The sequence below is a fragment of the Canis aureus genome, chromosome 19 (genome assembly GCF_053574225.1).
Source record: "Canis aureus isolate CA01 chromosome 19, VMU_Caureus_v.1.0, whole genome shotgun sequence".
NCBI lineage: Eukaryota > Metazoa > Chordata > Mammalia > Carnivora > Canidae > Canis > Canis aureus.
Window position 1 is genome coordinate 3184624 of NC_135629.1, and position 15599 is coordinate 3200222.

The following is a 15599-nucleotide window of genomic DNA, read 5'->3' on the forward strand; positions in this document are numbered from 1 at the left end:
TAGTGCTGCCTTCAGCCCAGGGCCTGATCCTGGAGACCCAGGATCAAGTCCCATGTCAGGCTCCCTGCATGGAGCCTGCTTCTCCCTCTACCTGTGTCTCTGCCTCTCTCTCTGTGTGTCTCTCATGAATAAATAAATAAAATCTTAATTTTTTTTTTTTTTTTTACTATGGAAAATTTCAAACATATACAGAAAGTAAATAGAAGAGCACCTGGATGGCTCTGTCAGTTAAGTGGGCAACTCTGGATTTCTGCTTGGGTCCTGATCTCGGGGTGGTGAGATCAAGCCCCACATCAGGCTCTGCCCTGTTCAGCAGGGAATCAGAGTCTGCTTGAGATTCTCCTCTCCTGCCTCTCCCCCTGCTTGTGTGCACTCTCTTTCTAAAATAAATAAATATTTTTTTAAAAATAAAGTAGAAAAATATAATGGACCCTCTCCCCACCCTGACCCATTACCCAACTTCAACAGTGATCAACTCATGGCCAGTTTTATTTCATCTAGACCACTACACACTCTCTTTCCTTCAAATTATTGTTTCTTGGTAACTTGTTATTTTGATGTTATTGCGAACTTACCATAACATCTATTTTAAGGATATTTCAGTTATGTATAATATTTTACTGCTGTAAACAATATAGTAAAGAAATACTATAACGTACCTTTTCACAAAGACCACATTCCCTGGTGCCCAAGAGAACAAGGGGCTGGGAACTGAAATACTTTCAAAGAATCTCTCTTGAGGAATGGGTCCTGAACATTGAACACAAATCTCAGCATTACCAGATCCTTTCTCTGGGATCAAACCAAGAGTCAGATGTTTAACCACCCATGCCACCCAGGCGCCCACGCCTTTACATTTCTGGCCCCAATTCCAGTGCATGGGTTTTCCCATTCAGCCAAGCAATTGTCTAACACCAGGTGGGTGTTGCTAAAAGACAAACTGAAGTGTATTAGCAATTTTAAGAGTTTGAGCAAAAATTGATCAGAAGCAAGCAGCATCCTATCTAGCAGATAGAAAGAAAAAAGTACTGAGGAGCTGTATGAAAGACATATTTGGCAGAAGGGAACAGGAACGAGGAAGTGATACTAGGCAAAAAAGTGGATTGGTTATGGCAAGATTACTTTCCTTTAAAGGATAAGAATCTGTCAAGCAGATTACCTTATTAGTGCTGATCAGGTGATTCCTGATTGACTGGTTGAAGATTCCATTTCTGGGAGAGCCAGAATTGTAATTAAGTTAATTCTCAGTTTGTTGACATAGGGCTTTGCCTAAGTGACTCCATTTTGATCCAGTTGTCTTGCTTTTAACAGTGTTGTTGGGGTTCAGGGCAGGTTGCCCCCAAACATGTCACTTTGGCATATGGATTATTTCGAATTAAAGTTACCTAAGAAACAGCCAGTGCAATAAGCACATTGTGACCCTCTTTTATCTCCTTGAAAGCAGGAAATAAATTTTCCATGTGAAGGGTACCTGGGTAGAAAACATCCTTATCACCAGATAGGGAATTCAGGCCCAGGATTCTGTATAAATAAACCTTGTTTACTTATTCACTAATTTGCTTGCTACCCCAAGCCCAAACTTATTTCTCTTGTCAATTCTTCACAGATTTATTATTTCTTTATCTAAAAGGTAAAACAAAAACAAAAACAAAACAAACAAACAAACAAAAAAACCAACTGCCTGCTTTGGTTGCTTCTTTGTATCTCATATTTTTATGCATTCTCATATGTACAAAACTAAATTTGCTTAGTTAAGCTGTGAATCTGTCTTATGTCAATTTAATTATTAGGTCAGGCACAGAACCTAGGAAGGAGGAAGGGAAAAGTTCTTCCTCCCCCAGTGTCCTACAATTCAACTCAATTCTGTCACTATTTACCTGGAGATAGCCTCAGCTTCTACATGTTAAGGGTTCAATCCTTAACATGAGACTGCCCTCAACTCCTACAGAAGCCAAATGCAAGTCCAGGTTGTCACCTGTGCTTCTGAGGACCAGCTAGCTGTACACTGGAAGTTCCAATGACCCACTCCTCAGGTTCAATGAATTTGCTATAGCAGCTCACAGAACTCAGAGAAACAACGTACTGGATTACAAGTTTACTACAAAAGGATGTAACTCAGGAACAGCAAAATGGAAGAGAGAGGATGGGTCAAGGTATGTGGGAAGGGACATGGAGCTTCCATGCCTTATCTGAGCTGGCCACTTTCCTTGAATGTGGGAGTTCTCTGAACTCTGTCCTTTTGAGTTTTCAGGGAGGCTACATGACACAAGCATCAGTGAATCAATCTTTGGCCATTGGTGATTGATTCAATCTCTAGCTCCTCTCTTCTCCCCTCCAGAGGTCAGGGGGTGGAACTGAGAGTTGCAACTCCAATCACTTGGTTGACTCCCATGGCAGCCAGCCCCCAAGACACCTTTCTCACTGTCATCACAGGAAATTCCAAGGGTTTTTGGAGCCCTGTGCCTGGAGCAGGAGGAAGGCCAAATAAATATTTCTTACTATAAATCACAATATCACAGCCTATAGCTAACTCTCCAGAGCTTTTGCCTGTGACATTTTAGAAGGCCACATGTTCAGACAAGACCCATAGTTCAGACTAGAATCATACTTGGAAAGACATTTTCAGAGGAAGCTTACCATGCAGCTTTTTTTTTTTTTTTTAAGATTTTATTTATTTATTCATGAGAGGCAGAGAGAGAGAGGCAGAGACATAGTCAGGGAGAAGCAGGCTCCATGCAGGGAGCCCAATGTAGGACTTGATCCTGGGACTCTGGGATCACGTTCTGGGCTGAAGGCAGATGCTCAACTGCTGAGCCACCCAGGCATCCCATCCCATGCAGTGTCTTTTCTCTCTCTCTCTCTCGCTCTCTTTTTCAAAGATTTTATTAATTCATTTGAGACAGAGAGAGAGAGAGAAAGAGAGCAAGCATGAGCAGGGCAAAAGGCAGAGGCAGGGGAAGAAGTAGATTCCCCATTAAGCAGGAAGCCCAATGTGGGGCTCGATCCCAGGACCCGGAGATCATTACCTGAGCTGAAGGCAGATGCCCAACTGACTGAGCCAACCAGGTGCCCCAACTTCTTTTCTTCTGTATGGGTATTTTGTGCGCAAGCACCTAGCAGTAACTTTTCCACAGGTGAGTGCCATGTGCCCAACAAAGCAGAAGTGTCCTATCTGGCCCTTCTCTAAACCCCTCACCTAAGTCTTCATCCTATGTTGCACATGAGTCTTCTCGAGCGGCAGTTGCTTGGTGTTAGCTACCCCAACATGTGTCCTCCTCTCTCCTCTTCCCTGTGCTGCAAGAGGGGCTGAAAAAACCATTATCTGATTATCTCGGAGACTCTGTTGCTAGTGCAGAGCCTGGACCACAGGAGGAGTCAGGGAACAGTCATTGCCACGTGTGACCACATCAGAACATGGCCTGGCTCATCATAGACGGCAAACTGGCTGCCAGGCAGAATTGAGTGGATTTTGTCCTTGGCTAATTCAGTGTTTAAATTAAATGCTAAACTGGTTGCTGACATGTACAGGATTTCATACAGAAATTTCATATAAGGGATGCCTGGGTGGCTCAGTCAGTGAACATCTGCCTTCAGCTCAGGTCATGGTCCCAGGGTCGTGGTATCGAGCCCCGCTTTGGAGCTCCCTGCTCCGTGGGAAGCCTGCTTCTCTCTCTCTCTCTGCTCCTCCCTCAACTTGCGTTCTCTAACTCTATCTCTCTGTCAAATAAATAAAGTCATTAAAAAAAAAAAAGAAATTTCATATAGAAACACTCTGTTCTCTTGAAAAATGGATAGATGGGCAATTTTGGGCTAGCGTTCCTGCCCGGTATCAATTGTTGGGAACTGAGCAGTGGCTTCCTCCTCGCAGGATGCTCTTCAGGTCTCCAGTGTCCACACTGGCAGGCATCTTCAGCCCTGCCAATCTCTCTCCTTGAGTCATCTGTCCAGCCAGTGAAGACGGCTGTTTGGGACTCCTGGTTGTTGGCTGTGGTTGACAACCTTTTCAGTGGCTCCAGATGCTTCAAGAATCTCCCGAATCTCGGAGATTCTTGTACATGTACATGTACCGTATGTACTCTCTCTCCACTACAATACACACAACCCTTTACATACAATCTGGAGCTCTGCTGCCCCTCCTGAGGCCAGGCCACAAACTCGAAGGGCGAGAATTCCCGAGTCAGAGGTGACATCCTTCCGGGCCTTCTCCAACAGTCTTTCCCAGTCGCCCCCACGGCTGGGGCTGGCTCCTGCTCCGCATTCCAGCCGCAGCCCAATCAGCAACTGGCCGAGGCCTTACCTGACCATTCGTTGTAAACTAGCTGTCCTCCCTTCTCCGGTGCTCTAGCCCTTTTATTTTTAAAGATTTTGTTTCCTGGGGAGAAGGGCAGAGAGAGAGAGGGAGGAGCAGACTCCCCGCTGAGCAGGGAGCCCGAACGCACTCTAGGCCTTTTAATCTCCGCTTTTATTTTTCCTGCAAGGTCCCTCCCTCTCTGAAATGGTCTGGTTCACACATTCGTTCACCTGCTTATTAACTGACCCGCACCCCAGCCCAGGACAGTATAAGGGCGGGAGAGCGCCGTATCCCAGGGCCAGGAATAAGCAGTGCCTGGTACCCAGGGGGCACATGATAAGAGCTCGTTGCATGGATCCCATGGATCTCGTCCCCTCCCCCCGGTCTCCTCGAGGCACCGGGTGGCAGGAGCCACGTGAGAGCAGCGCCCTGCACAGCGACCTTGGTGCAGTCCCGACCCCGGGGACGCTCCTCCGGCGCGGTGAACGGCAGCGCCCGCGGGCGCCCAGAGGGCGGAAGCTTCGGCGCCGGAACGCGCGTGCCGGGCGCGCGGGTTGCGGGGGGGGCGGCTTAACCGGCCGGACCGCGGCGGCGGCGGCGGCGGGAGCGGAGGGCGGCGGCGGCGGCATGGCTGGCCGGCGGGTGAACGTGAACGTGGGCGTGCTGGGCCACATCGACAGCGGCAAGACGGCTCTGGCGCGGGCGCTGAGCACCACGGCCTCCACCGCCGCCTTCGACAAGCAGCCGCAGAGCCGCGAGCGCGGCATCACGCTCGACCTGGGCTTCTCGTGCTTCTCGGTGCCGCTGCCCGCGCGCCTGCGGCCGGCGCTGCCCGCGCCCCCGGCGGCGTCCGGGGCCGAGCCCGAGCCCGAGCCCGGCGAGCCGCAGCTGCAGGTCACGCTGGTCGACTGCCCCGGGCACGCCTCCCTCATCCGGACCATCATTGGCGGTGAGCGCGGGCCGGGGCGGGAGCCGGGCTCGGGCTCGCGGGCGGGGGACGGCCCCCGCCCTGCCGTGAGGTCCCCGGGTCGGGGGGCGGCGGGGGCTCGGCCCGGGGCACGGGGCCCTCCCCGGGTCGGAGGGCGGCCCGCGAGCGGAGCGCTGGGCACCGGCGCAACCGCGCGCAAGGCGCCGCCGTAAAGTTGTTTTCGTTTCCAAGGTGAGGTTGAGCTACGCGGACGAGAAAGAAAACTCAAAGACTACCCAAAGGGCGTACGTAAAAAGTGCCAAAAAACATAAGTCTCACTCATCCTTTCTTTGGTCTCCTGGTTCCCGTTTCCAGAGTCACCAGCTGTTCCCAGTTCCTTGTATCATGTCAGAAAAACCCCACGTGAAGACAGGCACGCTCGCGCGTATGTAAACCCCCTTCCGCGTCTTCATGGCATGGTAACGTGCACCCGATACACTATGGTAGTCGCCACCAGGGCTCCATATCCCTACACACATTCCAGTTATTTAGAGGAGGTGAGCGGGGTTGCAGGGACAGAGGGAGACGGAGTCCTAAGCAGGCTCCACGCCCAGCGCAGAGCCCTGGGGGCTCCACCTCAGGACCTGAGACCATGACCTGAGCAGAAATCAAGAGTCCTAGGACTGAGCCACCCAGGCCTCCCAAAGGCCATATTATTTTTGAGTCATGTAGAACTCCATGGTACAGCTGTACCAACGTTTTCTTAACTTACTTAAAAAAAAAAAAAAAGATTTTATTTGTTTATTCATGAGACATAGGCACAGGGAGAAGCAGGCTCCCTGCAGTCCCAGAACCCCAGGATCACAACGTGAGCCAGAGGCAGATGCTCAATCGCCGAGCCGCCCAGGTGCCCTTCTTAATTAACTCTTGATGATGGACATTTATGTTGTTTGCAGTTTTTGCTAAGGATGCTTCAGTGAATTTTCTAGAACAAGTCTGGTGGGGGTGCTAATATATATGTAGGGTGAGCTCCTAGAACTAAACTGGCGTGGGGCAAAGAGCACATGGATTTTCAGTCATGATGGGTACAGCCAAAATGCCCTCCAAAGATAAACCGTTTAATTAATTTTTAATCATACAGGTAATACATGAATACATTCTGCTTGTGAAGAAATGGAATGTTCCAAATTAGGCCAACATCCCCTAATTGCCACTCCTGTTTCTTCAGAGGAAGCCACTATTACACCTTTATGGATTACTTTTCTGGATGCATTTTACCACAGTTAAATCTATGGACAGAGCTTTAAAACTTGCTTTGTTTTTAGAGGAAAATGATAACTAAGAGAAGCACCTCACACAAAAGGGTGTATAGCTAAAAAAGTCTCTTCACTGCTGACCCAAATATTTGGTTACTTCCCTGTTTTCCATCACCTTCTCTTTCCTTCCAAATATATGATATTCTGTACACTTACAAGCACATTATAGGAATATATATTGGGCTGATGGTTTTATTGGCTTGGTGGCGGATGGCCTCATTGGTCACTGGGCATACTAGGTCCCAGCTGTAGTGATGAGTGTGTTAAGTACTTTTACCTTCGTTACCTCCTAGCTGTTCCATGCTGCAGGCAGTCTGAGGTCATTTCCCCATTTTACAGTAGAAGTAGAGGCTCAAAGAGAAGAGACCTGTCCAAGGTCACACTGCCTAAAGTCCTCCACTCAAGTCGTGTTTCAGTCATCAGATGAATGTTAAGGGGCATGTGTGATCCTCTCTGCCCTTTCCCTGTTCCTAACCCTCCCCTTAACTGAATTCTGTTTAGTCACATGCAAGTACATTTAAGACATGTACTCTGAGCCAGTCTAGGTTGGAGATGGAAGCAATAGGTTAAAGTAAAACAAGAAGGCACTTTTAGGTGTTTTGTTTTTTAGTAAATAATGTAGGTAAGTAACAAAGGATATGCTTTTGGAGTCAGAACTGGGCTTGAGGTCTAGGTTTTTCCTTTACCAACTGTATGACCTTTGAACCTAATTTTGGACCTTACACACACTGGCAGATAGTGACCACACAGCTCTTCATTGACTTTGCTTTTCTCACATGCTTGCCACATCCCAGGCAGACCCTACAAGGAACATGGTGATTACTATTTAATAGTTGAAGCAATTGGGATGTAGGGAGGCTGCTGGTAAGTGGCACAGCCCAGGTCCCTCTGATCCCAAAGCTAGAGCTCTTTCCCATGTTCCCTGAGTCACTTTATTTTTTTTTTAATTTTAATTTTTTTTTATTTATTTATGATAGTCACACAGAGAGAAAGGCAGAGACATAGGCAGAGGGAGAAGCAGGCTCCATGCACTGGGAGCCTGACGTGGGATTCGATCCCGGGTCTCCAGGATCGCGCCCTGGGCCAAAGGCAGGCGCCAAACCGCTGCGCCACCCAGGGATCCCCCCTGAGTCACTTTATACTACCCCTGGCCCCCTTCTAATCTATCCATCTACAGAGACACTCTTTGTAGGATAAAATATATCAGGCACGAGCCTTATTCTATGTAACCAAATATAATGCCTCCAAGAATTTGGCAAGTCCTTAGTTTAGACTGTAAAACTCTAGAAGACAAGAGGAGTTTTTTTCTCCTCTTGTACATACATTGTGGTTCTGCTTACTTTTCTCTCACCTCCTGAGTGAGAAGACTTTCCTTACTTTCTTACAGGCATTAAAATGTGACCTGAACACAGTGGAATGGTGAGACTAAGGGCTGCCACTCTCCTTCCCTGCATAGATCAGATTCCCACCCTTTTCAGAAAAATGAGGAACGATGAGGGAAGGGCACTCACATTTGAGTACCTGCTCTGGCCCACACCAGTTGCTAAGAACTCGCATCTGTGCAACAACCCCTAGTGGCAGGAGTGTGAGCCCTATTTTTCAGAAAAAGAAGCTGAAGCTTGGAAAGTAAAGAAGTACCCTGAGCTGGTATCTGCCAAACTCTGCTGCCCCTAACCTGGATCTGGTTAATATCTTTAATTATCCTCATGAGTCATAAATCTCTAGCTATCTTTGCCTTCTTGAGATTGCTCCAGAGGCCAAATCCCTGCCTCTGCTGGTCTCCTACAGTGCTGGACCTTCTTCCCTCCTGATGGCTAGCCCTCCTCTCCCTGCTACTCCATTTCCCACACAGTAGGCAGTGAACTCCTTTTACAGGATTCGTCAGGTCATGATTCGTCGGGTCACGTTGGCCCTCAGCCTCAACACTTTCCAGTGGCTTCTCTTTGTGCTTAGAGTACAATCCAGCCTCTTTGGGCAGCCCGGGTGGCTCAGCGGCTTAGCGTCGCCTTCAGCCCAGGGTTTGATCCTGCAGACCTGGGATCGAGTCCCATGTCAGGCTCCCTGCATGGAGCCTGCTTCTGTCTCTGCCTGTGTGTCTGTCTGTCTGTCTGTCTGTCTCATGAATAAATAAATAAAATCTTAAAAAAAAAATCCACTCTCTTTGTGGGCTGCAGAACCCATGGTCTGGCTTCCGTCTTCCTCTGAGCCTCCTCCCTTGCTCCTGACCTTCAGTCTCACTGGCCTCATTTCTGCTTATTGGATGGGCTAGTCTTTGCATCTACTGTTCCCTCTTTTTGATACATCTGGCTCCTCATTTATATCTCAGCTTGAGTGTTCCTTCAAAGAGGGCTCCTCTGAGCTGTCTAGCTAAAGTATCCTCAGCTCTCTCCCCCATGTAATTTCTCATGTCCCTGTTTTACTTCTGTACAGCCCTTTTCACTATCTGATACTCTATGTGTTTGCTGGTTGATTGTCTCTGTCCTTCTACGAGACCAGAGTAGGAATCATTTGTGTCTTATTTACCAGTGTATTCTCAGGGTTTGGGCCAGAGCCAAGTGTGTGGTAGGCATTCAGTAAGTTTGAATGGATGAAGCTGTGTACTACTTCCTGGGCTGGCTGGTAATAGTGAGCAGAGAATTTTCTTCCTGGGTTAGTGGATAGAAAGCAATCAGCGTGGGGCCTGGCCTAGAGTAGGTGCATTATGCATGTTGATTATTTTCCCTCCCTCTAGGAGCTAACAGCAGAGCTAGGGAGAGGGCACTGTCTGATGCGTAGAGTGACCTATCAGAGCTTTTTTGCATACAGGACAAAAGCAGGAATAACTCACTTTGCTGGGAGGTGGGGTATAGGGTACATGGGGGAAAGAAGAGCTTTCCTAGTAGAGGAATTGAATTGCCTGGGCAGGGCACTGTGGCTTAAATCTGCATTTTTGTCTGTTTAGAGTCAGAGGTAACAGCTAGCATTTAGTTGTGGCTGGAAATCAGCTTGGTGTGTGGGGTGGTGTGACAAAGATGAAGGTAGAAGGAAGGGTTGGTGGGCCAGATCCTATAGAGTGGTAAGTGTTGAACTTAGGTTAGGCCCTTTGTGTAGATTTCTCTTAAGAGCCTTGGAAGGCTATTAAACAGGGTTGTGACAAGATCAGGCCCAAGCTTTAGGACGATGCAAGATTGCCGAACAGGGACTTGTACTGGCAGCAGGCAATACACCTATACCTGGGATTGCTGGAGGGTTGGGCTCTTGTTAGAGTTCCTGGCTTGCTGTGAATAATTTAGACCTCTTGCTGAATACATTATCCCCAGTAGAAGAAAATTAGAATGATTGTCTGAGTTCCATGATGATATCTCTGAAGTTTAATATATCTTTTTTTTTGAAGTTTAATATATCTTATATTAAAGCCAGTTCAGACAGTTTTAATTCTATTGCTACCCCCCCCCCCACCAAGTATTTTCACTACCCAAAAGAATCCTTCTTAACATAGAGAAAATTGGGCTTTATATCCTTGATCCATGTGGCCATAGGTAAAACTCCTGTGGCACTGGATGGGGTGGGGGAGGTTAATAGTGGCAGTAGTACTTAGCTTTTATTTAATACTGCCCTTATGCTTTTTTTTTTTCCCCCTTTAACACTCAAAGCAGTCTTGTGAGGTATGAGGTGATATTCCCATTTTATGGACAAAAAAAGGCTCAGAGAGGTCAGTCAGGGAGCACAGCACAGTTTGTAAGTGTGAGGGCTAGGTTTGAACCTGTATTGATCTGACCACACAGCTCCTATTCTGGCATTCTCAATGGGAATGAAAAAGTGTATCCGTCCACTCCAGCCCCCTATAGTAGTGTTTCAGGGCAATATTTTTCTCTAATCCATTTTAGAGTATAAATCTTTAAGGGTTAGAACTTCAAAAAGATTCAGTAATGTATGTTTTAAAGACTTGGGTGGGGGTGAGGGACTTGGACCCATCCTCAATCTAACTCTGGCAGGAAAGAGGAGAGCTGAAAAATGCTGGTATCTTGGCTTGGCAATTTATAGTCCTCTTGTGGCTGCTAGGATTAACAGTGTATTGTCTCCTGGTCTTTTGTTCCAGTTGTTAATGAATAGCAGCTCTTCTGCTATGACTTGTCGCCCTGATCCCTTGCCTCCTCTGCCCACCACTTAAGTGGTGCTTCCAGCATGGCTTGGACTCTCTCTGGGTCCTCCCTGGCTGGAGCTGATGAGAGCTGCCAAAGCCTTGTAAGTCTGACTTGGTTACTCTCTTTGGAGGGAAAACAGCAGCCTCTGGGATCTTTGTCCCTGCTGTCTGGGAGAAAACATTCTTTGTAAAACTTAGGCTACTTTACCTTCTCTGTTTTTCCAACTTTCTGTGCTCTTGGCGCCAGTGTGGAGAAAGTGCTTGTCCCTTTGGCTTGTTTATTGAGGAGTGTGCCCTGCAGTTTTTCTGCAGTCTGTCTGAGATACTCTCTTTGGACCCATGAAACAAGGCATGTGAGTGAAATGTGTGTTTTCCCATTGAGCATCTACACAATGCCCAGAAAGCTTCGTGGTAGCCGTATAAGCAGAGGCAACTAAGGGGATCTGCTGTGCAAGGAATTTGGGCATTACTCTAATGTAAAACCAGCCAGCCAAACAAAAAACCCAATTTTGGTTTTCTCTGCCTCTGGTCTTTCTATGAATCTGTGCAGCAATACATTGTTATATTATGGTATTCATATATGTGTGTCCTAAAATATTGAGACATACTTAAAGGAGTTGATATAAGTGGAAATACTTCTTTAACCTTAACTTATTTAGCTCCTGGAATCTGTCAGGCTTTGGTTCCCTGCACCTTCATGCTCACTCAAGGAGAGCTGCCTTTTATTTTCTCTTCTTTGTTAAACGGAGTGTACCAGCATGCCTGGGTGGCTCAGCGGTTGAGCATCTGCCTTCCTCTTAGGGTGTGATCCTGGTCCAGGATCGAGTACTTCATTGGGCTCCTTGCGGAGAGCCTGCTTCTCCCTCTGCCTGTGTCTCTGCCTCTCTCTGTGTCTCTCTTGAGTAAATAAAAATCTTAAAAAAAAAAAAAAATGCGTACCATAGCAGAAGATTCTCCTCTGCAGTGCCAATTCTGGGATGCTCTGTACCATCAAGTAAAGCTGGGGCCAGTACTGGTGTCTCTTGTGTTAATGTGCTTAAAGCCTCTTTTTGTCCAATAGGAAGTTGGCTGCACTCCGTGCCTGTGTTCAAACACAAATTTTTCCGTCTTGCCTGCTACCTTATCACTCTCTGACCCCTCCTGATCTCCTTCCAAGTGGGAGTGCCTTTAGCTGTCTCTAGGAGACTCTCAAGTTGAGCTTTGTCTATAGCACATTCTCCTGGCGCTAGACAGCGGGTGACTTTGCTTTGGTTTGGGTGACAGTGTGGAAGTAGCACAACATCAGAGACGCAGCCTTGAGTTTAAATTAATGCAGAATATTTGAGCAGGAACCAACAGGAAAGAAAAATGGAAGCAGGTAGTCATATTTCATTCTGTTGGGGTACATTTTTCTTCTCATGGGGCTTGCCCTTGAGAACAAAACATATCAAATGTTAAATCAAAGAATATTTTTGTAGTCATGCTAGGAATAGAAATAATGCAAAGACTTTGCCTTCTGGAGGCAAATATTTTGCTGGAAGGTTATAATCAAAGTCAGAAGGAAATCATAGGCACAGCTTTTGGTAAAGCTGTAATCATTTAAAATTAATCGCTTTTAAACTTTTTACTTAGCATCTCTTTTGTTTTCTATCTTCTCTGTCTCCTGGGTTTTTCTTCAAAATCACTTCATCCAGGTTGGAACAAGATTTGGGCAGGCATCCCAGGAAACAACTCGTAAATTAAGCCCTGAGACACATTCCCTGCTCAGTCATTCTTTTGTTGGCTGGAGCCTCTAACAGCCTAGGGATGAGGCACCCTTGTCTTAGAGCTTGAGTCTGTTCCCTTTGACCAGCAGGCCTTTGAGACAGTGCCCAGGGTGACAGTGTCCGTAGCTCTGGTGCTCCGACTAATCCCGAGGCCTGTGACCTCATGAGGCGGAGCCTGGCATTTCTGAGATGGCCTTAGGGTGGGGCGAGGAGCAGATATGAGCTCTGTTAGGGTCCGGCTCAGATGGCACCTCCTGTCTCTCCTGCTCTGTTGTAATGGCTGGCTTCTGCTTATTCTAGTGTTCCCATTGGCCTGGAGGCTTCTCAGGGACAGAGACAGCATCTGAATTGTCCCAGTAGCTCTAGGGCCAGTCCAGGGCCTTGCACATAGTCGATATTCAGTAGTATTTATAAACATTTTTATTGAGATATTCACATACCATAAAGTGCACCCATTTCAAATGTACACTTCGGTGGTTTTCAGTATATTCCCAGAGTTGTGTAGAGTCGTTGCCACAATCTGAGTTGAGAATATTTCCATCGCTACAGAAGAAAACCCAGACTCATTAGCAGTCACTCTCCATTCTCCCCTCCCCGAGACCTAGGCAACAACTGATCTACTTAATGTCCACAGATTTGCCTTTATTGGACATTTCATAAAAATGGAATCATCCAATATGTGGCCTTTTGCATCTATCTTCTTTTAATCAGTGTGATACTTTCAGGGTTCATCATGCTGTAGCATGGAATATATATACTTAACTCTTTTTTTAGAAAACAAATTTTAAAATGTTAATTATGGAAAATATTATATAAAACTTACCATCTAACCATTTTTTAAAGAGGTAGAGGGAGAGAGAAAGAGGAAGGGGTGAGGAGGGGCAGAGGGAGAGAGAGACTCTCAACCAGACTCCACACTTAACATGGAGCCTGATTTGCAGCTGGATCTCATCACCCTGAGATCATAACCTGAGCCAAAATCAAGTCAGATGCTTAACTGACTGAGCCAGTCAGCCACTGCAACTGTCTCACCATTTTATTTTATTTTTAAATATTTATTTATTTATTTATGTATTTATTTATTTATTTATTTATTTATTTATTTATTTATTTAATTTATTTATTTATGATAGACATAGAGAGAGGGAGAGAGAGAGGCAGAGACATAGGAGGAGGGAGAAGCAGACTCCATGCCTGGAGCCCGATGTGGGACTCGATCCCGGGACTCCAGGATCGCGCCCTGGGCCAAAGGCAGGCGCCAAACCACTGAGCCACCCAGGGATCCCCTGTCTCACCATTTTAAAGTTATAGTCCAGTGGCATCCATCTTCAGAACTCTTTATCTTAAAAAACTGAAACTCCATATCCATTAAACAGTAATTCTCCCTTCTGCCTCCCCGAGCTGTACTTCATTCTTTTTATGGCTGAATAGTATTCCAGTGTATTGATATATTGCTTCTTAATCCGTTTATCAGCTGAAGGACGTTTGTATTGTTTCTGCTTTTTGGCGATTATGGATAAACTTGCTCTGAACATTTGTGTACAAGTCTTTGTGTAGACATGTGTTTTTATTCCCTTAGGTATATACTTAGGAATGGAATTATTGGGTTATAGAGTAACTTTCTGTTTTTTGAGGAGCTGCCAGACTCTTTTCCATAGCAGCTGTACCATGTTACATTCCCACCAGTTGCATACGCTGATCCAATTTCTCTACATCCTTACCAATTCTTTTTTTTTTTTTTTAAGATTTTATTTATTTATTCATAGAGACACAGAGAGAGAGAGAGGCAGAGACACAGGCTCCATGCAGAGAGCCCGACGCGGGACTTGATCCCGGGTCTCCAGGATCATGCCCTGGGCTGCAGGCGGCACTAAACTGCTGCCCCATCCTTACCAATCCTTGTTATTGTCTGTCTTTTGGATTATAGCCATCATGGTGGGTGTGAGGTGCTATCTCATTGTGGCTTTAATTTGCATTTCCCTGATGGCTAGTGATGTTGAACATCTTTTCATTGCTTGTTGGCCATTTGTATACCTTCTTTGGACAACTGTGTATTCAGATCCTTTGATCATTTAAAAAATTATATTTGGTTTTTATTGATTCCTTTATGTATTCTGGATGCCACCCCCTTATTAATAGATGATTTGCAAATATTTTCTCTTATTCCATGGGTTATCTTGACTCAGTAATACTTGAGTTAAACAATTGAGTTGAATTTAATTAAATAAATGAATATATATCGAGAGGATTAAATGTGCCCAACACATTATCCGGGCTGTAGTAAGCATGTAGTAAGTGCCATTTGCTTGTGTATGGAAGACCTGTTGGGCTTCTTCCTGTCCTGTTCCTGGATCTGCCCATTTCTGTCCTTAGTGCCTGGTAGGAGATGGGTTGTCCTGTCTGTTCATCCCGTAGTAGGATCTCATTCCATATTAGAGTCTTGTCCAGAGTCTGGCCTGCAGATTATTTTGGTGGACCATGTAATATTTAGAATTAAAAAAAAATTCATTGCTAGTATTTAAAAATCAGGAGATCTAGAGGCACCTGGGTGGCCGTCAGTTAAATGTCTGACTCTTGATTTTGGCTCAGTTCGTGATCTCAAGGTTGTAAGATTGAGCCCTGCATTGGGCTCCGTGCTGGGCATGGAGCCTGCTTAAAATTCTCTCTCCTTCTCCCTCTGCACTCCCACTCCCACTCTCCTCAATCAATCAATCAATCAATCAGGAGATCTCATTTAGCAACCCAGATTCCTGGCTTCTTTAGAAACCTAAGACTTTCATATCCGCAGAGCCATGCTCCAGTGTGGTGGCACTGGCCTGGAGCTGAGTAGAAAGGGCATGTGCTCTTTAGATTGCTTGGGCCCTGTAGACACTGGGCTTGTAGCTCCTATTTTGAGGTCTTTTGTCAGCCTCTCTGATGGGAGAGGATCAGATGGCTTTGTTAGTGTTTTCGTCTATTTATTCAGAGACTTTACAAACATATATTGTACACTGTTTGGCTGTGAGGGCAGATACAGACGTGCCTATCTTCAGGGAGCTAATGGTCTGGAGGGGCAGGGAAGAGCAGGAGGCAGTGCCAACAGCAGGTTAAGATAAGATGCAGAGTCCTAAGGGCTTTATAAAGAGGCGCTTAAGATATGATTTCCTCTGCCTGGGACAGGCAGGAAGGGCATCCCTCAGGAGAGGACCTGGGCTGGGCCTAGAAGGGTGACCTGGAG

General features: G+C 46.3%; 1 protein-coding gene across 8 annotated transcripts in view; it reads left to right on the forward strand.

The window, feature by feature from the left end:
* EEFSEC (eukaryotic elongation factor, selenocysteine-tRNA specific) overlaps positions 1-15599 on the forward strand; it is a 265603-nt gene that overhangs the window by 12626 nt on the left and 237378 nt on the right. For 7 of the 8 annotated variants that reach the window (XM_077857602.1, XM_077857604.1, XM_077857606.1 and 4 more), the window contains exon 1: positions 4883-5240. The exons of the other annotated variant lie outside the window; for it this stretch is intronic. In XM_077857602.1, the coding sequence (XP_077713728.1) occupies positions 4919-5240 (322 nt within the window). In that variant the 5' untranslated portion in view covers positions 4883-4918. Of the gene's footprint in view, positions 1-4882; positions 5241-15599 lie in introns of those variants that run through there. 8 annotated transcript variants of the gene reach the window in all.